At 46.8% G+C, this 25,020-nt stretch overlaps 2 protein-coding genes across 3 annotated transcripts in view; one reads left to right on the plus strand and one right to left on the minus strand.

The window, feature by feature from the left end:
• Positions 1 to 7,623: 7,623 nt before the first annotated feature.
• Positions 7,624 to 13,272, minus strand: LOC140724706 (uncharacterized). Of its 2 annotated transcripts, none has more exons than XM_073039155.1 (2): positions 13,077 to 13,272; positions 7,624 to 7,837 (listed from the first exon to the last, which is right to left on the minus strand). In XM_073039155.1, the coding sequence occupies exons 1-2, from the start codon at positions 13,270 to 13,272 to the stop codon at positions 7,752 to 7,754; spliced, it is 282 nt and encodes a 93-aa protein (XP_072895256.1). In that variant the 3' UTR covers positions 7,624 to 7,751. The 2 variants fall into 2 exon arrangements, with proteins under 2 accessions (XP_072895256.1, XP_072895255.1); XM_073039154.1 differs by having other exon boundaries at positions 13,041 to 13,272.
• Positions 13,273 to 13,475: 203 nt separating this feature from the next.
• The window catches only part of ubr7 (ubiquitin protein ligase E3 component n-recognin 7), a 69,290-nt gene continuing 57,745 nt past the window's right edge, over positions 13,476 to 25,020 (plus strand). The window contains exons 1-2 of the mRNA XM_073039153.1: positions 13,476 to 13,635; positions 17,307 to 17,440. Of these exons, the coding sequence (XP_072895254.1) occupies positions 13,486 to 13,635; positions 17,307 to 17,440 (284 nt within the window). The 5' untranslated portion in view covers positions 13,476 to 13,485. The remainder of the gene's footprint in view (positions 13,636 to 17,306; positions 17,441 to 25,020) is intronic.

The following is a 25,020-nucleotide window of genomic DNA, read 5'->3' on the forward strand; positions in this document are numbered from 1 at the left end:
GACCAAACCTTCTCTTTGCATATTTACTTTGAAGCTAATGGCGTAGTAGTCACTGGATGTGAAGTGTTTCCCGACCCACCATCCCCCCGAGGCAGAACATTCTGTTCTCAGTAAGGGCCTCACCTTTGTCCCCCTGTGCCCACACCTCAGTATGTTCCGCACCAGCACTGAGCTCTTCATTCACTGCCTCTGTTTCCGAGCCTATTTCTTTGGCAAGGACTTCCCACCTCGCCGATGACCCCTTCTCCTATCTTCAGCCCTCCTCCTCTTCCTGGACACACGGCCCTGGTCCTCTGCCCACTCTGGACCTTTTCATTGCCAACTGCTGATGGGACATAATCCGTCTCGACTTCAACACTCCTCTCTCCTATTCCAGTTTCACTCCTTCCGAACACTGGGCTCTCCACTCCCTCCGCACCAATCCTCAGTTCGCCATCAATCCCACAGGTGAGGGAGGCACTGAGGTAATTTTGCTGTCCTGACCTCTACCTTGATGAGGCCCAGCTCCTCTTATGTACCCTTCGAACAGGGCCCCACTAAGGAGCACCAGGCCATTGAATCCCACATCATCTATCAGCTCTGGGTGTTTCCCATCCACTGCCAACCTCATAGTTCCCACACCTCACACCTCCCATTCCTACCTCCTACCCAAGATACACAAACCCGCTTGTCCAGGTAGATCCATTGTTTCAGCTTGTTCCTGCCCCACTGACTGCTTACCCTGACTGTGTCTTATCCCCCTGGTTCAGTCACTTCCCACCTACATCTGTGACACTCACACACTCTTGATCTTTTCAATGATTTTAGGTTTCCTGGCCCCGATCATCTCATCTTCACTATGGATGTTCAGCCCCGTGCACCTCCATCCCCCACCAGGAAGGCCACATAGCTGCTTTTTCCTGGACACCAGACCTGACCAGTTACCCTCTATCACCACGCTCCTCCGCCTAGCGGAACTTGTCCACATACTAAATAATTTCTCCTTTGGCTCCTCCGACTTCCTTAAAAAAAAGGGGTAGTCATGGGAGCCACACGGGTCCGGGCTTTGCCTGCCTGTTTCTCAGCAACTTTGAACAGTCCATGTTCCAAGCCTACACTGGTGACCGTCCCACTACATCAACGACTGCATTGGTGCTGTTTCCTGTGCTCATGCTGAATTCGTCAACTTTATCCACTTTGCCTCCAATTTCCACCCTGCCCTTAAATTCACCTGGGCCATTTCCGACACTTCCCTTTCTTGATCTCACGCTCTCTGTCTCCGGAGACAGTTTATCCACTGATGTCTATTATAAACCAACGGACTCTTACATCTACCTAAACTACACCTCGCCCCACCCTACTACTTGTAAAAACACCATTGTCTTTTCTCAATTCCTCTGTCTCCGCTGCATCTACTCTCAGGATAAGGCTTTTCATTCTAGAATGAAGGGAATTCTAGAAAGGGGCTTCCCTTCCTCCACCATCAACACTGCCCTCAACCGCATCTCTTCCATTTCACGCACATCTGCTCTTACTGCATCCTCCCGCCACCCTACCAGGGATAGGGTTCCTCTTGTCTTCACCTACCACCCCACCAGCCTCCGCGTGCAGCACATAATTCTCCAAAATTTCCACTACCTCCATTGGGATCCCACCACCAAGCACATCTCCTCCCCCCACCACTTTCTGCTTTTTGCAGGGATCGCTCCCTACGCGACTCCCTTGTCCATTCGTACCTCCCCCCCCCCCCATCCCTTCCCACCGATCTCCCTCCTGACACTTATCCTTACAAGCAGAACAAGTGCTACACCTCCTCCTTCACTACCATTCAGGGCCCAAACAGTCCTTCTTGGTGAGGCAACACTTCACCTGTGAGGTCATAAACTGTGTCCGGTGCTCCCAGTGTGGCCTCCTGTATATGAGACCTGACGTAAATTGGGAAACCGCTTCGCGAGCACCTACGCTCCATCCGCCAGAACAAGCAGGATCTCCCAGTGGCCACTCATTTTATTTCCACTTCCCATTCCCATCATGATATGTCCATCCATGGCCTCCTCCACTGTTGGGATAAGGCCATACTTGAGTTGGAGGAACAACATCTTATATTCCGATTGGGTAGCCTGCAACCTGCTGGCATGAACATCAATTTCTCAAACTTCTGGTAATTCTCCAACACCCCATCCGCTCGATTTCCCACCCCCTTTTCCTCTCTCACCAATCAACTTCCCAGCTCTTTACTTCATCCCCCCCGCCCCCCCCAGGTCTCACCCATAACCAGCTGGTTCTCTCTCCCCTCCTCCCATCTTTTAAATCTACAGTTTTATGAGAGGGGTTTGGAGGGATATGGTCCAGGTGCAGGTCAGTGGGACTAGGCAGAAAAATGGTTTGGCACAGCCAAGAAGGGCCAAAAGGCCTGTTTCTGTTCTGTAATGTTCTATGGTTCTATGGTTTCCCCCCCAGTCCTGCTGAAGGGTCGCGGCTTGAAACATCGATGGTACTCTTGTCCACAGATGCTGCCTGGCCTGCTGAGTTCCTCCTGCATTTTGTGCGATGCTGCAGATTTTTCATTTGTTCCCGTCAGCTACCTCATCTCATTCCCGAATAGCAGAACCAGTATGACGTGCTCTCTCATCAGGACTTCTATGTACCAATAAAGGACTTTCCTGAACACAAACTCTGTCCTATCTGGTCCTTTTACAGTCAGTATGTAGACAGTTAAAACCACCTGTGATAACAAACTTTCTGTATGTTTCTTGAAACAGTCTGCGAACTTTACAAATTTGTTCCTCTAAATCCCTTGAAATGTTGGGTCTGTAATATAGCTCTATAATATGGCCTTTCTCCAATTTAGAATCCCAGCCTGTGGACCAGATCGTATTTCTCAGTTCCATTCATAACGCTAGTTGAGTTCTGCTCTGCCCCGCCGGTACACTGCCGTAACGTTTTCCCTGACTAGTAACGCCACCCCTCCTCCTTTAATCTCTCCCACTGTCATGCCACAACGACGGAACCCTGGAATATTGAGCTGCCAATTCTGCCCCTCCTGCAACCGTCTCATTAATAGCTACAATATAACTCCAGGTGTTGATCCATGCCCTGAGCCGATTCACCTTTCCAACCATACTTCTTGCATTCAAATTTATGCAGCTCACGACACTAGTCACACCATGCTTGACCTTTGAATCCTGACTTTGTCTGAGGTCTTACCAACATCTGTCTCCACTGACTGTTCTGGCACTCTGGTTCCCATCCCCCTGCAACTCTAGTTTAAACCCCACCATGCAGCATTAGCAGGATATTAGTCCCCCTCCAGTTGAGGTGCAAACCGTCTCCTCTGTACAGGTCCCAGTTGAGGTGCAAACCATCTCCTCTGTACATGTCCCAGTCCAGGTGCAAACCATCTCCTCTGTACATGTCCCAGTCCAGGTGCAAACCATCTCCTCTGTACATGTCCCAGTCCAGGTGCAAACCGTCTCCTCTGTACATGTCCCAGTCCAGGTGCAAACCGTCTCCTCTGTACATGTCCCAGTCCAGGTGCAAACCGTCTCCTCTGTACATGTCCCAGTCCAGGTGCAAACCGTCTCCTCTGTACATGTCCCAGTCCAGGTGCAAACCGTCTCCTCTGTACATGTCCCAGTCCAGGTGCAAACCGTCTCCTCTGTACATGTCCCAGTCCAGGTGCAAACCATCTCCTCTGTACATGTCCCACCTTCCCTGGAAGAGCCCAATGATCCAAAAACCTTATGCCCTCCCTCCTGCACCATTCCTTAGTCATGTATTAAACTGCATGATCTTCCCAGTTCTGGCCTCACTAGCACGTGGCACGGGGAGCAATCCTGAAATCAGAACCCTGGGACCCTGCCCTTTAACTTAGCACCCTACTCCATGAACTCCCTGTGCAGAACCTCACCACTCATCCTACCCATATCATTGGTACTTACATGGACCATGACTTCTAGCTGTTCACACTCCCACTTAAGAATGCTGAGGACTCGATCCTGAACCCTGGCAGCAATACACCATCCGGGAATCCCATTCTTGCCCACAGAACCTCCTGTCCGTTCCCCTAATGAGTCCCCCTTCAGCACAGTGTGCCTCTTCTTCTGAATCAGAAAGTCAGATTCAGTGCCAGAGACCGGACCACTGTGACCTTGCTCTGTTAGGCCAAGCCCAACAACAGTGGCCAAAGTGATATACCTGTAGTTGAGGAGCTGGCCAAAGGGTAACTCTGCACTGTCTCCTTAACCCCTTCCCCCTCCTGTCTGTCACCCAGTTTCCTGTGTCCTGCACGTGGGGTACAGCAACTTCTCTGTGCATCACGCCCTCAGCCTCCCAAATGATTCGGAGTTCATCCAACTCCTTAATGTGCATTGTTAGAAGCTGCAGCTGGATGTATTTCTTGCAGTTGTAGTCGTCAGGGATAATGAAGGTCTCCCTGCCCTTCCACACCCCATAGGAAAAGCATTCAACTATCCTGCCTGGCATCTTGACTGTCATCACTGAGCAGGTATAAAGGGAAGGAAAATAAAAACACTTTACCTAGAGCTTTTCTCATTCCTTTGCTTTCTCTGACTGAAGCCGCCTTTTGTTGAAGCCTGAAAGCTCTTGAGGCTGAAGATCAACCCTCTGCTCTGGCTGGGGATGCTGAAAGAAGCAGAGGGCATTCCCACGCATGGAGAAGCAGGCAATTCATCTTCCCAGCCCAGCAGAGCAGAGGAAGAGAGTGCAAATGATGAGATTAGGGGCATGGTGGTAGCGTAGCGACATAACAGCTCAGGCTATCAAAATTCGGAGTTCAATTTTGGCATTCTCTGTAAGAAAGTTCGTATGTTTTCCCCATGTGCACGAGGATTTCCTCCCACAGTCCAGAGGTACCGGTTAGTAGGTTAACAGATCATTGTAAATTGTCCTGTGATTAGGCTAGGGCCTAATCGGTGGGTTGTTGGGTTGTACAGCTCAGTGGGCCAGAAGGGCCTGTATCTCCAGATATTATAAAATTAAAAAAATGCCAACACAGCAGGGATTTCTGAGTATACAGAAACACAAACACAGCACATTTGCCATTGTGGGATCCCTTGCTTTACGTACGACATCTGGTATATGATCAGCATCCGACACTTCACTGTTTATTTTGGTTTAATTGTAGTTTGGAGTTTCTCAGCTATCAGTGTGGACTTCCCAGACTGAATATTGAGAACAGGAAGCATTTATCTTCCAGGGGAACAGTCTGAGGTACCAACCGAGCCCTGCTTCACCTGCTTTTGCTCCGCCAGGTATTTCACCTGAACTGCCAATTTGGGGTGGCACAGTAGCATAGTCTGTTGTCGCCAGTACAATCTCCTATGCAATAGTGTGCTGGAGCAATGGCATCAACACGGCTGGCTCTGTTGTGGGAGTCAAACTAGACACACTGGAGGCAGTGCTAGAACAAAGGACCCTCCGGAAAATCCTGTACAATGTTTCTGCATGTCACCTTGGCTGAACAGAGGAGCACTTTCAGTTTCAGACTAACACATCTGTGCGCTATATGAGATCATGTTTACCATCAGCCATTAGGCTCTATAATGAGTCAGCGGGGAGTGATCTCGTAAACCTTGTACATCACATTTTTCTAAGGTAAGCTTTTTAAAAATTCTTTCTTACTTCTCTTCTAATAATTGTGTATCTGTGCACTTGTAATGCTACTGTGACACTGATTTCCTTTGGGAACAATAAAGTTTCTATCTATCTCATGGCTAGTACAAAGCTTTACAGTACCAGTGACCCAGGTTCGGTTCCCACTGCTGTCTGTAAGGATGTTCTCCCTGTGACTGTCTGGCTTTCCACTGGGAGCTCCGGTCTCCCCCCACAGTGCAGAGATGTCCCAGATAGTGGGCTGATTGGTCACTCTGAATTGCCCTGTGATTCGGCCAGTGGGTTGCTGGGTGGCGCAGTTATTTCTCAGCTGTATTGACAGAGGAGATAAGAGAAAAGAACGAGTGATGTCCTGAAACTTATCAACATTTAAAAAAGAGAGGTACTGGTAGCCTGGAGGCACGAGGGTCTGTGCCAGTGTACCCCCGACCCGTGAGAAGCAAGGGAGGAAAAAAAATCCTGGCAGACCGGCAGAGATTTTTGTATCTTCCTTTGCAACGAGTGAGGCGCTGGAAGAGTGGAGAGTAGCTCATGCTGTGTCTTTGTTTAAGAACAGAAACGAGAGCAGGTCAGGGTGGGAAATGGATCCATCTGTCAGCATGGCTCTTACGTGTCTCATCAATTCAACTGTGTTTATCGAAGAGGTGACCACCTTGACAAGGTCAGCACAAAAGATGGACTTCTGCAAGACATTGGACAAGGTCTCATGCCATCCGATCCCAGATGAGCTGGTGAAACGATACAACACTGGCCTGGCTTGGTGGAAGAAGGTAGACTGGCTGGTTTTCAGATAGAAGGCCTGTGACCACTGGCGTGAAGCAGGGTCAGTATGAGGTCCCCTCTTAAATACGTATTTAAGTTGATGGCATAGTGGAAGATTACTGGGGAAAGAGGGCCAAAGAAAGAGAGGGAATTTTATTTAACGTACAGCAAGAGAAACAGCAGAGGAACAGGAAGTTCCAGCACAATTACGCCCGTGTGACTAATTGACCTTCCAATATGAACATCTTTGTAACGTGGCAGAAAACCAGAGCTTTCGGAGAAAACCCAGACGGTAACATGGAGAAGCTACAAACTCCTTACAGACAGTGGCAGGAATTGAACTGTGGTCATTGGCCATGTACTAACATTACACTAACCACGACACTAGCGGGCCACTCTTAAAAATATACCACTCAGTATACTTTAACTGATGCATTCTGGGGAGCTAAACCAAGGCAGGACATAATAATGAATGCTAGGGCCTTTGAAGGTGCTGAGTTCCTTCAGTGTTTCGTGTGTGTTCCATTCCTGTCTTATGCACTTGAACAGCCAAAATAAACAGTAAGAGATAAAACAAAAGGAAGACCATCATTGAATTTCAGGATCCCCATGACATGTCCTCTTCTCAATGCTACCAGCAAAAAAAAGTTCATTTATTATCAATGTACACTTTACACAATCTTCAGATTTGTCTTCTTACAGGCAGCCATAAAACAAAGCAACCCAATAGAATCCATTAAGAGAAGACCATCAAACATCCAATGTGTAGAACCAAACACAAATGCAAACAATAAAAGCAAGCAAACAGCATTTGGAACTGAAGTTCATGAAAGGGAGTCCACAGAAGCCCATTACTTGCAGGCCACAGCCTCATTTCGGTGCAGAGATGAGTAAACCTCATGGCCCTCACCTCGGGCACTGGCCCAGGGTCATTTCTCACTCTCGAAGGAGGAACAGGAACCTGAAGCCACACTCAAAGTTTCAGGACAGCTTCTTCCCATCTGCCATCAGATTTCTGAACGGACAATAAAACCCATTAAGATTAACTCAGCTTCCCCCCCCCCCGGCTCTTTTTTGCACTACTTATTTAGCTTAATTCTTTTTTTAAAATATATATTATTGTAATTTAGGTTTTATTATGAATTGCACTGTACTGCTGCCATAAAACAAATTTTATGACATAATCAGGAATATTAAACCTGATTCTGAATTTCTTAAGTAAACAGTAAAAAAAAGTTAACGAGTACAAAGTTTTCAACAAATTTAATAAAAAATGTCCTTCGGTTGTTGAGTAGTCTAAAGTGATTAAAACAGTGACAGCCTGAAGGAGGAGTCAGATCGTCAGGCGCATACTGAGGTGAATCATCATGACAATATCACGACTGCGTCCTGGTCCTTTTAGTCGGAGGTGCATCGCCATTTCCTTCGTCCTCACCTTCATCGTCTTCATCATCTTCTTCATCTGATTCAAGAAAAGAATGTTCAGTTCATGGCAAAAAATAATTATCACTGTACTTCAAGAAATGGGTACAAGTACCGAGAAAGAAAACTAGAATACTGGAAATCCAGAGCAACACACATAATGTTGGAGGAACTCAGCAGGTCAGGCAGCATCTGTGGAAATGAATAAACAGTTGTCGTTTCAGGCTGAGACATTTCATCAGGACTGGGAAGGAAGGGGGAAGATGCTGGAATAAGATGGCCCACTCTCCTCTCCTATCAGATTCCTCCTTCTGCAACCCTTTACCTTTTCCACCAATCACCTCCCAGCTTCTTTCTTCACCCCTGTCCCCCTATCAACTTCCAGCTTGTCCATCCCCTCCCCCCACCCCCTTCCTTTCCACCATTTCTGTGCGTTCCTCTGGGCACATCAGAAAGAAGTTCACAGAGGAATACGAGGGGATGCAAACAGAATCCGAGTCAGGTTTATCATCACCAGCACGTGACGTGAAATTTCCATCCAGACAGCAAGCACGGCCTCATTCTATAAAGTAGAATGCGAGGAGATATTAGGCAGATGATCAAAAGGGGAGTGAGGTGGAGGTGTTCTGGAAACACTTCAAATCTGGGAAGTCGGTGACAGAATTGCTGACAATAAACTCATTAACATAATGTTGGAACTGGGAGCCACTGCGCAGGATCAGGAAAAGCTGCAGAAAGTGGTAATCTCAGCCAGCTCTGTAATGGGCACTGGCCTCCCCAGATCACAGACACCTTCAAAAAGTGATGCCGGAAAAAGGGTATCAGTCCTTAAGGACCCCACACCCAGGACATGCCCTCTTCTCATTGCTACCATCGAGGCACAGGAACCTGAAGACACACACTCAATGTTTTAGGAACAGCTTCTTCCACACCACCACCAGATTTCTAAATTTGCCGCAATACAAATTTCACAACATATGCCAGTGATATTAAACCTGACTTGGAATCTCAGCTCAGGACACTTAGTGCTGTTGAAAAACCGGAGGTTCAGTCCCATCTTCATTTCCTTTACAGCATCTACTGCCATCAATCCAGGAAAAGAAGCTGACATCCCAAAGTATTTGGAGATAAATCCCGGTTGATAAATTCCAAAGCCGATCGATGCACTTACACACCATTTACACTAGATGGCAGCTTGCACAAAGCTTCCCGTTGGCGAGCCAAGAATGTTATATTGAATAACAACAAAGTGAGGGTTCACTTGTCCACTCCTCTTCCTATTACATATGGACATTGTACATCATTAAGTTCAAATTTACAGTCATCCAACTACAAATCTACAACCAAATGAAAGTGTTCCTCAGACCACAGTACACTCACAATACATACATCACAAAGCACGTGAAACAAAATATTACCCCAAGTTTATCAGAGACAGGTTTAATATCGCCGGCATACGTTGTAAGATTTGTCTTTGTGGCAACAATACAAGGCAATACTTAACAATAGAAAGAAAACTACTGCAGTAATTTAGTTTTTCCTTACAAGATATATGTAGTGCAAAAATAGAAACAAAAAAGCCTGAGGGAGTGTTCAAGGGTTCAATGTCCATTCAGGAATCAGATGGCAGCGGGAAGAAACTGTCCCTGAATCGCTGAGTGTGAGCCTTCAGGCTTCTGTACCTCCTACCTGATAGTAATAGTGAGAAGAGGGCATGCCCTGGGTGGCAGGGGTCCTTAATGACGGACTCGGCCTTTTTGAGGCATTGCGCCTTGAAGATGTCCCGGATATTATGGGGTTCAGTGCCCACATTATGACATATAATTCGAAGTCTATGCACATGTAAACAGTGAACTGCTCGCTGTCAGAGTGATGGGGCCTCGGAAGTGGCAGGGTCTCACAGCCTGAGGGAAGAAGCTGTTAACTACCCAGTCTGGCAGCCCCAGTCCTGATTAGGTCAAAGAGATTGTGAGATGGGTGGTAGGGATCTTAACAATGCTTCAGGCCAGACTCTGATGAGCTTCTCGGCACTGGAGCAGACGAGAACGGGTCTTAATATCCCAAAGATTGAGGAGCTCGAAAAGCACGTCCCCACTGTGTTGCAACAATGAGAAAAGGTTCATATTGACGTGGACGTCTCTTCAAATCTCAGGCATCACTTCTCGCCAAGGCAAACATTGGTGAATGTTATCACCATAACCTTCAAAGTAACCTCCAAAATGCAGGAAATAACACTCGGTGATCAAAGGTCTCAGAACTAGCACAAAACTGAGGTCTACTAGGCAGTAGGGATAACCACCCTCCTATTCACCTCCACAGCCCTAACCACCACGACTTTATCATCGCCTGTCACAGACACCTTGTGTACAGACACTCCTGTGTCTAGTGCCACTTTATAGACATACAATCAGTCTTTGTATACAATTATCTCATGTATTTTCTTTATCTTATTGTGTTTATTTTGCATCATGTCCAGAATAAAAATGATTTTGTTCTCCTTTACACTTGTGCTCTGGAAATGACTGAGGGTTGAAGATCTGCTCCATCTTCTGCAGGGATCAACAGGCTCTGGAGAAATGCCACCAACACTGCCCGGACAAAACCTTCCCAACTCAACAAACAGAGAGATGCCACAAGATGAACATTCTCTCCCAGGCAACCAGTATCTCTGGTCAGCTACAGTGGATACTGTACAATTTTTGAACTCAATATTGGGTGAAGATCACCAGGTAGACTGAGATTGAAAGGATATCCTCAAAGCTTTTCGTTTCGGAAAAGGATTTGCAATATCCCCTGTGAAACCACTGCTCCGGGACTATGTGTACAGAAAGAGCAGTCAGGACAGTGTTGGGAATTTCAGATTCATACGCTGGCCACGTAGAAGTCCGCATAAGCAGTGGAAGGAGTACAACACTTCACAAATACCAGCCCTCCCAGCCTGTCAACCACCTCCTGCTCCATTTCTGGAAGAGGCTAAAGTTAACTCGCCATGCCCTTCACTCAACTCTGACACTCTTGCCTTCTCCCCATAACCTCTGTTGCCCTGACTAATCAAGAACCTATCAACCTCCACTTTAAGTATACCCAATCACTTTGCCTCCACAACCATCCGTGGCAATGAATTCCACACATTCACCACCCTCTGGCTAAAGAGATTCCTGTTCATCTGTTCTAAATGGACATTCCCCTGTGGCTCTGTCCTTTGGTCCCAGACTCCCCAACTACAGGAAACATCATCTCTACATCCACACTACTGAGGCCTTTCAATATTTGATAGGTTTCAATGAGATCTTCTGCCCGTATTCTTCAAAACTCCAGTGAGTACAGGCCCAGAGCTATCAAACGTTCCTCATTGGGGCCGAACAGGACTAACACAAGAAGAGTCTGCTGGAGGAACATCTGTGGGAGACCACCCATCCCACCATCTCCTTGACCCACCTCTGGCAGGGAGGAGGTACAGGAGCATCAGGACGAGGACTGACAGACTAGGCACAGCTCCCTCCCTCAGCCCGTGAGACTAATGAATATCCTGCCACCACTGAGTTCTCATCACAAGGATAACAAGCCGTTTACTGTTTTCCTGTGCTGTGTACTACATACACTTTGAATTATAATTTATTAACTTATTTGATCTTGAACGTATCCAATTCCTCCTGGTCTACTCACAGCAATTTCATCTTTAACACAACAACAAAGCCTTGAGATTGCACTTAGAACAACATTCCCTCTCATTTTCTTTTCACAGCTGTGCAGACTGTTCAGAGCAGGAAGTTTTTACACAACCTGAGAACTGCACAGCTCTTTAATTCATTTCGTAGCATGTCACACCATTCTTGTCTGGCGTGTGGTGTCAGGATTGGTCTCCATTCGGATTAGCCGGGTCACGGTATGAATGTTCCTGACTCAACCCTTGTTATTTTAACGAGGCCGAGTGGCTAGCTCGACGCTCAACCCGGCACGGATGGAAAGCGTGAAGCTTTAATGAGTCGTTATATTCAGGAAAGTTCCACCTGTGCAGCAACAAAGCAGGAGCATTTTAGTTACAGTGCGGCCACACACCAGACCATCTTAGAGGGAACAGTGCCTCAGAGGTGCTCCCTGAGGATTTCAGGTGATTCGTGTGTATGGTAACCAGTCCACACCCTTTAACCCTCTGTGCTGCACAATTGGGAAAATATTCCCAGCATTTTCAAATTCTTCCTTCAGAGTTCCCGCATCTGCTGTTTGGATCATGGCAAGTTAAACCTGGTTTCCTGGGCAGTATTCCTCATGTAGTTTTCTGTACATGAAATTCCTGGGACGGGTCCCACACCACAAGTGTGTGTGCATTTCAAAAGAATATTAGCTGACTGCTAAGCATTTTTGGACATTCTAAAAGAGACAAGAGCCAATATATAATAGTAAGCCTTACTTTCAGAACTCTAACGGGTTTAAACAAACTACAATAAAGTTTATCCCTAACTTAACGTAAGCAAAGTTTCAAAGTACATTTATTGTCAAAGAATGTACAAGTTATACAACCCTGAGATTTGTTTGCTTACAGGTAGCCAGGCAGCAAGAAACCCGAACGAACACAGGTAAAATAAAGACCAATACCCGATGCGGGGGGGAGGGGAGAGAGAGAGAGAGAGAGAGGGAGGGAGAGGGAGAGTGAGAGTGAGAGTGAGAGAGACAATAAAAGCAAGCGGCAGCACTCAGAATGGAAGTGAGTCGGAGGACACGGAGCCTGGAGTAGGCCCAAAACCTTAGGGTCAGTTCATCACGCCGCGAAACCAAACAGCCTCGGAGAGGAAGAACATGCAAACAATAAAAGCGGCAACAGCGTTCAGAACCAACTCTCATTTACAACCCGATTGTCCCCAATTTACCAGGGTGCTGCCTGGATTAGAGTCCATGTACTCTAACGAGAAAACTCGGATCGCATGATCTAGGAAGGATGTGGGGAGGGTTGCCTGGATTAGAGGGAATGTGCATGGTTGTATTTCCCGGAGCGGTGGAGGCTGAGGGGAGATCAGGACCGTATCTTTTTACCCAGGGTTGAAATATCAGAGAACATGCAGAGAGGGGGAATTTTAAACGAGACGTGAGGCAAGTTTATTTACACAGAGAGTGGTGGGTGCCTGGGGTGATGATAGAGGCAGAAGCATTAGGGACTTTAAGAGCAGTTTAGATGGGCACATGAACGTGAGGGATTATGGACATTGTGTCGGCAAAACCGTTGAGGAAATGTTCTTTATATTTACACCAACTGCAGTGATGTGCGGTCACGGCGAACCCACCGGAGCCGGAGGCCGTCCTCTCGGTGTCTGCCTGCTTTTCCTGCAGGACCAGGTCGTTCAGGGCGCCGCCCAGCTGGCCGAGGAGGCTGCGGACGCCAGTGAGGATGCCCGGTATGGTGCGCCGAACACGGACGGAGTAACGCCGGCTCCGGCCGCTCCACTCCACCAGCTCTCCGCAAACTTCGCACTCAGCCATGACTGTCACCTCCGCACTTTGACCCAGGCGCCTCGCAAAACCACCGCCCCGTTTAAATTCACGTAACAATACAATAACCAGGGCAAAGTTGGTGGCTGCGCCCAGTGAAACGCGTCTTTTATTAGGAAAAGGCCGTGTAGCAGTGCGGGGGGATGGGAGGGCATTTGCAGCTTTAAATAGCCCCCAACCCCGGAAGTCCTTACGCAGTTTGAGATGGCGGCAAACGAGGAGAATCACAAGCGGCCGCTGCAGGAGGATCCTATCGTGTCCTTAGCCGACGTTCTGGAGGAAAATGAGGAGTTGGAGCACGAAGCGTGCGCGGTTCTGGGTGGCAGCGACTCCGACAAATGCTCTTACCCGGAGGTGAGTCCGTCTCTCTCTCTCTGTTTATAAGGCCTAACAATTTATTGCGTGGTTCTAAAATCCTCTCGGTCCTACGGCGGGGGCTCAATCGGGTCTGAATTATCGGTTTATGTGAATCTTTTGAAAGTCGACCTGACATAATTGTGTGGATGAAGGGGCTCGGCCCGAAACGTCGACTGTTTCCCAGCCTGGGGTCCATGGACCCCTTGTTTAATGGCATAAAAAAGGGTCGCGACCTGCTGAGTTCCTCCAGCATTGTCTGTGTGTTGGATCTGATAGGACTGGAGCGGATGAGTTTCAGGTTGGCCAGATATTTCAATGCGATTCAAAACATTTTTATAATAAACAAAAGCGGATACAATTAAACCAGCTGGTAGAGGATTATCTGGACTTGCGCTCTCGGGTTGGGTATGAAGTGTTTATTTGTGGACGGGGATTTTTTTTTTCCGTGAACTCACGAGATTTTATTTTAACTCCAATTAATTCTCCGAACGGATCAATTTCCCTCCCCGAGGTACTCCGGCCGTTTACTCGCGTCTGTCTGGCGCCATTTTTACGTAATGAGTTACGGCTGCTGTGATTGGTCAGCTAACTGTCGTAGGATTCTTTTTGTGGAACGGTGATACAGTACGTACGGTATTGGAGAGGGAGGGTTTAACGCTCCCCGTTAACCATGGGTTGAGTTCAAATCTGTTCCCCACGTTCATGTTCCTTATAGTGGGAGAGTCCCTAACCAGTAGGCACAGCCTCAGAATAGGGGGACGTCCCTTTAGAACAGAAATGAGGAATTTCTTTATTCTGAGGGCAGTGGTCTGTGAAATTCATTGCCAGAGATAACTGTGGATGCCAAGTCATTGGGTATATTCAAAGTGGAGGTTGCTAAGTTATTAATTAGGCAGGGTGTCAAAGGTTACAGAGAGAAGGCAAGAGAATGGGGTAAATAAGCCATGATGGAATGATAGCACACTCGATGGGCTGAATGGCTTAATTCTGTTCTATGTCTTGTGGTCTGTACATTCACTACTCAGCCCTTTCTGCTCCAGCTCTTTTGTTTAAATTAGCCACTGGGTGCTTAGCTGATTGCACTGTATTTTGTCAGTATTGGGTGCACCTACTGACGCAGAATCCGTATGATGCTGTTTCTCTACTAATTTAGTTTGAGGTTTTTAAAACTATATATCGCAATGTATGGGTGCAAAATAAATTTCATGATGTATGTCAGTGAGTTAAACGTGATTCTGATTACTAAAACCCCTTGAATTGGTTGTGAGTAGACCCAGGTTTCTGTATGAGTTTCTAAACGTATGCAGTTGTTTGTACATTATATGCATTTGAATTTCCTATCAGCAAAAGCTACTCATTTTCTGCTACTGAACGTAGAATAGGAACAGTCCCTTCGGCCCACAATACTATGCTGAACCAATTACCGAGGGAAATGAATCCCTTCTGTTGGATTAGTAACGTACGACTTTCATTCAGTACTCGGTTTTGGCTCTCAGTTCATTTGGGTCCTTGGCAGCATTTGCCTGTTTTTTTTTAGTCCCTGTCAATTTGCTCCAAATTGCCTGTGTTTGTTTATGTTATTTGTCCTCGGGTGGCTGTGGAGGCTGATCTGGTGCAATGTGGACACAGATAAGTGGTGTCTGGTCACTGGTTGGGTCTCTCCTTCCACAGTGGCTGCTCGTTCTGTGTGTTACAGCGGCGGCAGGTCACTCTCCTGTAGCACAGCTCCCTCTTGAGCAAATGTCCTCCAAGTCTCTCTGTTGAGTCCATGGTCTTCCCAGTATTTAAATGTAATGCTGAATTTCTTCAGGCTGATTTTGATGTGATCTTTGAAGTGTTTCCTTTGCCCACCGAGGGCTCACTGACTGGGAGTAAGGGATCTGTCTGGGGAGACGCGAGTTAGACATCAGATGACACGACCCCTCCATCAGAGGTGCTGTTGCTTTATCATGGTGGAGATGCCATTCATATTGGCCGTCTCCAGTACGCTGGTGTGGTGTGTCTGTCCTTCCAGCAGACCCACAAAGTCTGTAGTAAGGTGGTTTAGCCGTATCGATACAGGGTGTAAAAATGCCACTGAGAGAGGGTGATCGTGACAAGGTAGATTGTGAGGTTGAGAGCCTGTCTTATTGTACATCAGTGGCCCTTAAACTGGTGAAGATATCCTTGAGCCTGTTGCGATGTGCTTCAAGGCTTTTGGTCCCTTCTGTGCGATTGGAGGGGATGAATGGTGCAGAGAAGAGGGATTGTGCAGGCTGGGTGGAACCTTGGGCTATGTTGCCTGCTTCCTGAGGCCGTGAGAAGCGTAGATACGGTCTCTGAAGGAGAGGCTTGATCTGTGTCTGGAGAAAGGGTCTCAACCCAAAGAACAACTATCTGTTTTCTTCTCCAGATGTTACCTTGTCAACCTGAAATTATTAACCTGCTCAGTTGAGGAAAAACACCAGAGACACGAAATTACCTCTGAAGCGGTTTTTATTCAGAGAGGAGTAAGGTAGCCAACTCCCAATTTGTCGGTTTACAAAGGTCATACTTATACCCAAAAGCAGGGTACTACATTCGCAAATATGGTTACCGATTCAAATTTATCAATTGATCGGCTATTGCATAGCTAAGCACGCAAAATACTCAGAATAAGCATAGATGCAAGCGTAATACTTGGAATGGGTATGGACGCAAGCAAAACACTCGAAATAAGTATATAGCTCAAAATACTTTGCCAAACACATTGTCTCGTGGTCGCAAGGTTCCTGTTCTTTGTGGTTGCCACATGCTGTCTGGCATCTTAATTTAGCAACCTCTTCCCTGTCCTCCTACACTTCCCCAATGACGTATCCTCTCCCTGGTCCTGTCTACACTTACCCCTCGCCCACCCCTTCTACACGTACCCCTTGCCCTCTTCACATTCTCAACCTGAGCCACCGAGTTCCTCTAGTGGCTGTTTGTGTTCCAGCATCTGTAGTCTCGTGCGTCTCTGACATTGCTAACATTGCCTCTAGGACAGGGGCTGTCAAAGCTCTGATCCCTGGAATCAATTTAGTAACACACAAAGTGCTGGAGGAACTCAGCAGGTCAGGCAGCATCCATGGAAAAGACTGAACAGGTGACATTTTTGGCCGTGACCCTTCTTCAGGAATTATTGCCCTTTTAATTATTTTTGATGCTACCAAGCTCTCCAAGTCTTTTTGTTGCCTCTCTCTTGTCTTCAGTGGTTCATTGTTGGGTTGTCTGATAACTGTTCCTTGGGGCAAGCTGCCAGGAACCACCCTGGGGCTTTCAGAAGGTCTTGTGGGGACTTGCACATCATTGATTTGTGTAGATACTCTGTTAAAAACCAGATGGGTGAGTGTGTTTTGTGTGGTACAGGAGGTTTCTGAATTTGATGCATATGCAACTGAGAGAGGCCGTTTGGATAAATTCATAACCTCTTGCTCTGTGTCACTGTATGGTGTTTGAAGGTGAGAGCTCAGAGACTGTGTTCCTGAGTTAAATTCCACGCTTGACTGTGTTTGTCTTCTGCTTTTCCAGACATTTGTTTAATCACGTTGTGTGTCTCCCCACACCCACCCTGACCCAATAATTGCTGTATTTATGATTTTCTTCCTTGGCAAAGGTGATGTCACTGATAATCTGCTTTTCTGAAACAATTGATTTGCTTTCCCCCGCAGGGCTATGTGAAGAGACAGGCACTGTATGCTTGCAACACGTGTACGCCCAAGGGAGGACAACCTGCTGGGATCTGTTTGGCATGCAGCTATAAGTGTCATGAAGGCCATGAGCTGTTTGAACTTTACACTAAAAGGTATGATCGGCGGAGAAGGGAAACTGCGAACAGTGTTGGGTTAGACTGTACGGTTATTTTTCACAGCTTAATGTATAATTACCTGCTTGTATTTTGTATTGCTCATTATGTGCTGTCAGATGATGAGGGTGATCACGGTCTTACCATGACCGTGATTTCTCCTGGCAATTTTTCTGCAGAAGTGGTTTGCCATTGCCACCTTCTGGGCAGTGACGGGTGACCCCAGCCCCTGTCACTACTCTTCAGAGATTGTCTGCCTGGTCGCATAACCAGGACTTGTGATATGATCCAGCTGCTCATACGACCATTCACCACCGGCTCCCATGGCTTCATATGACCCTGATTTTGAGATGGGGGTTGGTAGCTAAGCGGGTGCTACAGCTTGCCCTGGGGTAACCTGCAGGCTAGTGGAGGGAAGGAGCGCTTTATACCTCCTTTAGTAGAGATGCATCTTGACCCTGCCACCCCGTGTTTTATGTGTTTTCTATACATGTAACTGTTTAGTATGTTTCCTAGTGGTCATGGTATGTATATGACTCTGGGAGCTTCTGTATGTATTTTATTTGAATAAAGACTATGTGATTGGTTAACTCTGATCTACAAATTTGAATGAAATGTTTATTTATGAGTGGAGGAAAGGTTGACCACATTGGCCCACCATCTTTTTTTCCCCTTTTATTCCTTTTCCGTTCTTTGTTGTTAGCTACTCTGTTTCTAATTCTTTGTTCATTTGGCATTTAATAAAACGATTGTGAAACACGACTGGGTTTGTTAACTGGAGTGTGGTAGAATGTGTTACTGAACAGAAAATCCTACAAAATATGGTGATATTAATTGTCCACAGATCCCCAGCTGCCTCGGGAGAGACCAAGGCTGTTGGAGTAAACCCGGAATGGAGCCCCTAAGGGGCTGGATGTCCTTGAACATCATTCTTGCAGCCAAGCTAGTGCCAAACGTACGGCCTGGCTTTCCACAGGTCTAAAGTGGTGAGGCCGCGAGAGGGATTGACAACTGGGCATCTCAGGAGCTCCAGGCCTTCTGCCCAGGCTTGCACCCTGGAGCGGTTACTCCACTGTCCTTCGAGACATGGATGCCATCACTCGTTTATTTATTTATTACCATTTTTATCTGTGCTTTACTATTGCCCAGTTTGTCTTTTGCATGTTGGTTATTTGTCCATCTTTGTGAATAGCTTTTCATTGATTCTGTTGTGTTTCTGTTTGACTGTGAATGCTGACAAGAAAAAAATAACTCAGTGGTGTGTTCCATAAGATAGAGGCAGAGTGAGGCCGCTTGTCCCATTGTCTGCTCCGCCATTTCATCGTGGCTGATCCAATTTTCCCCTCAGCCCCAATTTCCTGCCTTCTCTCCATAATCCCTTCATGCCCTGACCATTCAAGAAGCTGTCAACTTCTGCCTTGTGTATATTTCAGACTTGGCCTCCACAGCTGTCTGTGGCAACAAATTCCAAAGATTCACCACCCTCCGGTTTAAAAAAAAAATTTAAAAAAATCCTCCTCATCTGCCCTAAAAGGACACCCCTCTATTCTGAGGCTGTGACCTCTGGTCTTGGACTCTCCCACCACAGGAAACATCCTCTCCACATCCACTCTATCAAGGCCTTTCACCATTCGATAGGTTTCACTGGGGTCACCACACATTCTTCTGAGTTCCAGTGAATACAGGCCCAGAGACATCACTCTTCACATGACAAGCCATTCAATCCCAGAGTCATTTTTGTGAACCTCCTTTGAATTCTCTCCAGTGTCAGCACATCCTTTCTAAGACAAGGGGCCCAAACCTGCTCACAATATTCCAAGTGAGGCCTCACCTTTGCTTTATAAAGTTTCAACATCACATCCTTGCTTTTATATTCTAGTCCTCTTGGAATTAATGCTGACATTGCAATTGCCGCCTTCACCACAGACTCGATCCGCAAATTAACCTTCTGGGGAATCCTTGTGCAGTCCCTTTGCAGCACAGATTTTTGTATTTTCTATCCATTTAGAAAATAGTCAACCTTTTAATTTCTTCAACCAAAGTGCATGACCAGACACTTCCCAACACTATATTCCATCTGCCATTTCTTTGCCCATTCTCCTAATCGAAGTCCTTATGTAGCCTCTCTAACTTCCTCAAAGGTACCTGCTCCTCCACAGATCTTCACGTCTGCAAACGTTGCAACAAAGCCATCAATTCTGTCATTCAAATCATTGACATATAATGTAAAAGGAACTGGTCACCACACAGACCCCTGTGGAACATCGCTAGTCACTGACAGCCAGTCAGAAAAGCCTCCCTTTATTCTCACTCTTTGCCTCCTGCCAATCAGCCACTGCTTAATCCAAGCTAGAATTTTTCCTGTGATACAATGGGCTCGTAGTTTGTTAAGCATCACCTTTGTCAAAGGCCTTTGTTGATCCTGCTTGATATTTCTTCAAAGAATTCCAACAGATTTGTCAAACAAGATTTTCCCTTGAGGAAACCATGCTGACTACGGCCTGTTTTTATCATGTGCCTCCAAGTACCCTGAGACAATATCCTTGATAATTGACTCCAACAACTTCCCAACACTGAGGTCAGACTAACTGGCCTGTAGTTTCCTTTCTTCTGGCTCTCTCCCTTCTTGAAGAGTGGAGTTGTATTTAGTGATTCACAAAAGATCATTACTAATGTCTCCACAATCTCTTCAGCCACCTCTTTTCAAACTCTATAGTGCGTGCACTATCTTATCCAGCTGACTTGTCTACCATCAGACCTTCCAGTCTCCCAAGAACTTCTCTCAAGTACTGGTAAGTTCATATACTTTGTGGCCCCTGACCATCCACCATACTGTGTTATCTTCCACCATGAAGGATGATGCAAAATACTTGTTCAGTTTGTCCGTTTCCTTGTCCCCCATTACCACCTCTCCAGATCATTTTCCGGCAGTCTGATATCCACTCTGTCCTCTCTTTATGTATCTGAAGAAACTTTTGGTATCCTCTTTAATATTACTGGCTAGCTTGCTTCTAAAAATCATGAAGAATAGGGGTCCCAGAACAGATCCCTGAGGCACACCACTGGTCACCGATCTCCATGCAGAATATGACCTGTCTACAACCACTCTTTGCCTTCTGTGGGCAAGCCAGTTCTGGATACACAAAGCAATGTCCCCTTGGATCCCATGCCTCCTTACTTTCTCAATAAGCCATGCATAGGGTACTTTATCGAATGCCTTGCTGAAATCTATATACACTACACCTACTGCTCTACCTTCATCTACGTGTTTAGTCACATCCTCAAAAAATTCAATCAGGCTTGTAAGGCACCACCTGCCTTTGACAAACCTAATCATATTATGCCTCTCCAAATGTTCATAAATCCTGCCTCTCAGGATCTTCTCCATCATCTTACCAACCATTGAGGTAAGACTCACTGGTCTATAATTTCCTGGGCTATGTCTACTCCCTTTTTTTGAGTAAAGGAACAACACCCATAACCCTCCAATCCTCTGGAACCTCTCCCATTCCCACTGATGAAGCAAAGATCATTGCCAGAGGCTCAGCAATCTCCTCCCTCACCTCCCACAGTAGTGTCATGGTTGTATCATCTTTCCTTTTGAATACTTCTTTGGGATGTATATATCCTATCTTCAAAACTGCTTCCAGAAATTCCAGCCATTGCTGCTCTGCCGTCATCCCTGCCAGTGTTCTTTTCCAATCAGTTCTGGCCAACTCCTCTCCCGTGCCTCAGTAATCCTCTTTACTCCCCTCTTATTCCCATACATCAGACTTTAGCTTCTCCTTCTCAGATTTCAGGGTGAATTCTATCATTATGATCACTGTCCCTTATGGGTCTTTTACTTTAAGCTCTCTAATCAATTCCGGTTCATTGCATAACACCCAATCCAGAATAGCTGATCCCCCAGTGGGCTCAGCCACAAGCTGCTCTAAAAAGCCATCTCTTAGGCTCTGTAGAAATTCCCCCTCCTGAATCCAGCACTAACCTGATTTTTCCAATCTAACTGCATATTGAACCCCCCTATGATTATAGTAACATTGTCCTTTTGACATGCATTTTCTATCTCCTGTTGTAATTTATAGGCCCCATCTTTGCTACTGTTTGGGGTCTGTATACAACTTCCATCAGCCTTTTTACCCTTGCAGTTCCTTAACTCAATCCACAATGATTCAACACCTTCCGGTCCTATGTCACCTCTCTCTAGTGATTCGATTTCATTTTTTACCAACAGAGCAATGCCACCCCCTCTGCCTACTTTCCTGTCCTTTTGATACAAAGTGTTTCCTTGGATGTTAAGCTCCCAGCAGTAATCTTCTTTCAGCCATGATTCCGTGATGCTTACGACATCATACCTGCCAATCTGTAACCGTGCCGCAGGTTCATCTACCTTATTCCATATACTGCACACATTCAGATACAACACCTTCAATCCTGTCTTCACCCTTTTCAGTTTTTGTCTGCCCTTTACCTCACATCTCATCCTGTTGACACCAATTTTCCCCTAATCAGCAGCTTCTCCTCACTACACACAGTCTCTCTTTGTAAACCAGCTACCTCATCTTCAACACTAACGTCTCCCTTTCCTACAACACTTCTTGCATTGAAATATACATGGCTGAAGACAATTGTCACACCACACTCAACCTTTTGATTCCTAACTATGTCAGGTCTTACCAACAACTGCCTCCACAACCTCTCCACTAACTGTTCTGGCACTCTGGTTCCCATCCCCTGCAGCTTAAACCCCACCAAGCAGCTTTAACAAACACTCACATGAGGATATTAGTCCCCCTCCAGTCCAGGTGCAAACCGTCCCTTCTGTACAGGTCCCACCTTCCCCTGGGAGAGAGCCCAATGATTCAAAACTCTGATGCCCTCCCTCCTACACCAACTCCTTAACCAGGTATTAAACTGTATAATCTTCCTAGCTCTGTCCTCACCAGCATGTGGCACGGGTAGCAATCCTGAGATCACAACCCTGGAGATCCTGCCCTTTACTTGGCTGCTAGCTCCCTCTGCAGAACCTCGTCACTTGTCCATTACTGTCTAGCTGTTCACCGCTGAGTTCTCGATCCGAGATACCCCAGACCCTGACACTCGGAAGGCAACATACCATCCAGGAATTGCCTGACCGTTCCTCAACTAACGAATCCCTCGACCACAGCACGCCTCTACTTCCCCTTCCCCTCTGAGTCAGAGCAAGACTCGGTGCCAGAGACCTGATCACCGTGTGACTTTCCAGTGATATACCTGTTGTGGAGGGGAATGGCCACAGGGGTACAGGTCAGTGCAGGATCCTTAACCCCTTATCCCTTCCTGACCACCTAACCTGTGTCCTTGGGTGTAACTAGCTCTCCACATGTCCTGTCTATCACCCCCTCAGCCTTTGAGTGATCCTGAGTTAATCCAATTCCAGTTCCAGCCCCATCTCCTTAAAGTGACTTTGATAACAGATTCACTTGGAACTTTGAACATGGAGTCGCAGAGCACTGTTAATTTGCTCATTTTCTCCACTCTAGTTGATCGGTTGGACCTGTTTCTAATGGGATTAGAAAGCTGTTTATCCTTGATACTGTGGGGATCTGTTTTGGATTTCTTTGTGTAGGATGTGGTATCACTAACACTTGTTATTTATCTCTGCGACCTTTTAAAAAAAAAAAGTGCACACTGCCTGCTTGAAGCACTGCAGTCCTCGTGCTGAAGGCTATTTGGTCGCCCTGAAACTGCCTACGCAGGATTACGGGGAGGCTGACACGCTTACTCTTACTAGTTGAGGTACTAAGTTCAAAAGTCGGGAAGTTATGCTGCAGCTTTTTTAAACCGGTTCGGCTGCATCTGGAGTTTTGCGTACAGATCTGGTCGTCCTGTTCTAGGAAGGATGTTGAGGCTTTGGAGATGATGCAGAAAGGGTTTACCAGGGTGCTGCCTGGTTTCAGGGGCGTGTGCTATAACAATAGGCTGAATAAACACACACAAAATGCTGGTGGAACGCAGCAGGCCAGGCAGCATCTATAGGGAGAAGTACAGTCGATGATTTGGGCCGAGACCCTTCGTTAGTCCTGACAAAGGGTCTCTGCCCGAAACGTCGACAGTACTTCTCCCTATAGATGCTGCCTGGCCTGCTGCGTTCCACCAGCATTTTGTGTGTGTTGCTTGAATTTCCAGCATCTGCGGATTTTCTCGTGGCTGAATAAACTTGTGTTTTCTCTGGAACAGCAGAGGCTGTGGGGAGATCTGATAGACATTTATAAGATTGAGAGATTTAGCTAAAGTAGACAGACAGCATCTTTTCGCAGGGTTGAAATGCCTAATACGAGAGGGCACGCATTGAAGGTGAGGTGGGGTCATTCAAAGGAGATGAAGGCCAAGCTTTATTTTACACAGAGAGTAGTGGCTGGCTGGGGTGTTGGTTGAGCTAGAGACGTTGATTTGGCACAACGTTGTGGTTTGAATGGCCTCTTCCTGTGCTGTGCTGTTGCACGTCCTAATTTCCAAGATTCAGCTTCAGTAGTGGTTAAGCAGTGGAGATAGATTTCCAAGTTGGAGATGAGCATGAGAGTGTTGGTGTTCTCATGAAGATTTGAAAGATGTTGGGAGCGTGGAAGCGGTGGCTCATTGCTCAGAGCATCTCACATTCCTGCCGCTGTCTGAAAGGAGTGTTACCTTCTTTCCGTGACCGCATGGCTTCCCGCTGGGAGCTCAGATTTCCTCCCACTGGCCACAGGTGTCCACTTGGGGTGAGTGAGTGGCAGTATGTTTGTTGGCGAATACCAGATTGCGGCTGCTTAGTTCAATATTCACTGCATCTCACTGCCTGTGACAAATAAAGTTCCTCTTTATCTTCACTGGGACCCACCGTGCTGTGTTCCTGATGCCTGTGGAGTGTACTTGCACTTGTTGGAGCTTCTCCTGGTGACGGGGAAAAGCAGGCGCCAAATATGTAATCTATAAATGGCAAAAGAACTTGCAGCTCTTCTACTGCTTCTCCATAACACCCGTATGCTGAGTCTGTCCAGGGTTCTCTCTGTGTGACTCTGGGTTTCCGCATCTACAGACTGTAACACCCGTCTGCTGGGTCTCTCCAGGGTTCTCTCTGTGTGACTCTGGGTTTCCGTATCTACAGACTGTAACACCCGTCTGCTGGGTCTCTCCAGGGTTCTCTCTGTGTGACTCTGGGTTTCCGCATCTACAGACTGTAACACCCGTCTGCTGAGTCTGTCCAGGGTTCTCTCTGTGTGACTCTGGATTTCCGTATCTACAGACTGTAACACCCGTCTGCTGGGTCTCTCCAGGGTTCTCTCTGTGTGACTCTGGGTTTCCGCATCTACAGACTGTAACACCCGTCTGCAGGGTCTCTCCAGGGTTCTCGCTGTGTGACTCTGGATTTCCATATCTACAGACTGTAACACCTGTCTGCCGGGTCTCTCCAGGGTTCTCGCTGTGTGACTCTGGATTTCCGCATCTACAGACTGTAACACCCGTCTGCTGAGTCTGTCCAGTGTTCTCTCTGTGTGACTCTGGATTTCCGTATCTACAGACTGTAACACCCGTCTGCAGGGTCTCTCCAGGGTTCTTGC

This window comes from Hemitrygon akajei, chromosome 3, assembly GCF_048418815.1.
Source record: "Hemitrygon akajei chromosome 3, sHemAka1.3, whole genome shotgun sequence".
NCBI lineage: Eukaryota > Metazoa > Chordata > Chondrichthyes > Myliobatiformes > Dasyatidae > Hemitrygon > Hemitrygon akajei.

Excerpts from the sequence above, each read along its gene's own strand:
- LOC140724706 (XM_073039154.1), bottom strand. The coding sequence starts at position 13,272 with ATGGCTGAGTGCGAAGTTTGCGGAGAGCTGGTGGAGTGGAGCGGCCGG. Across the intron at positions 7,838-13,040 it reads CGCACATCACTGCAGTTGGT|ATGAAGAAGATGATGAAGAC; the intron begins GTAAATATAAAG and ends TTCTTGAATCAG.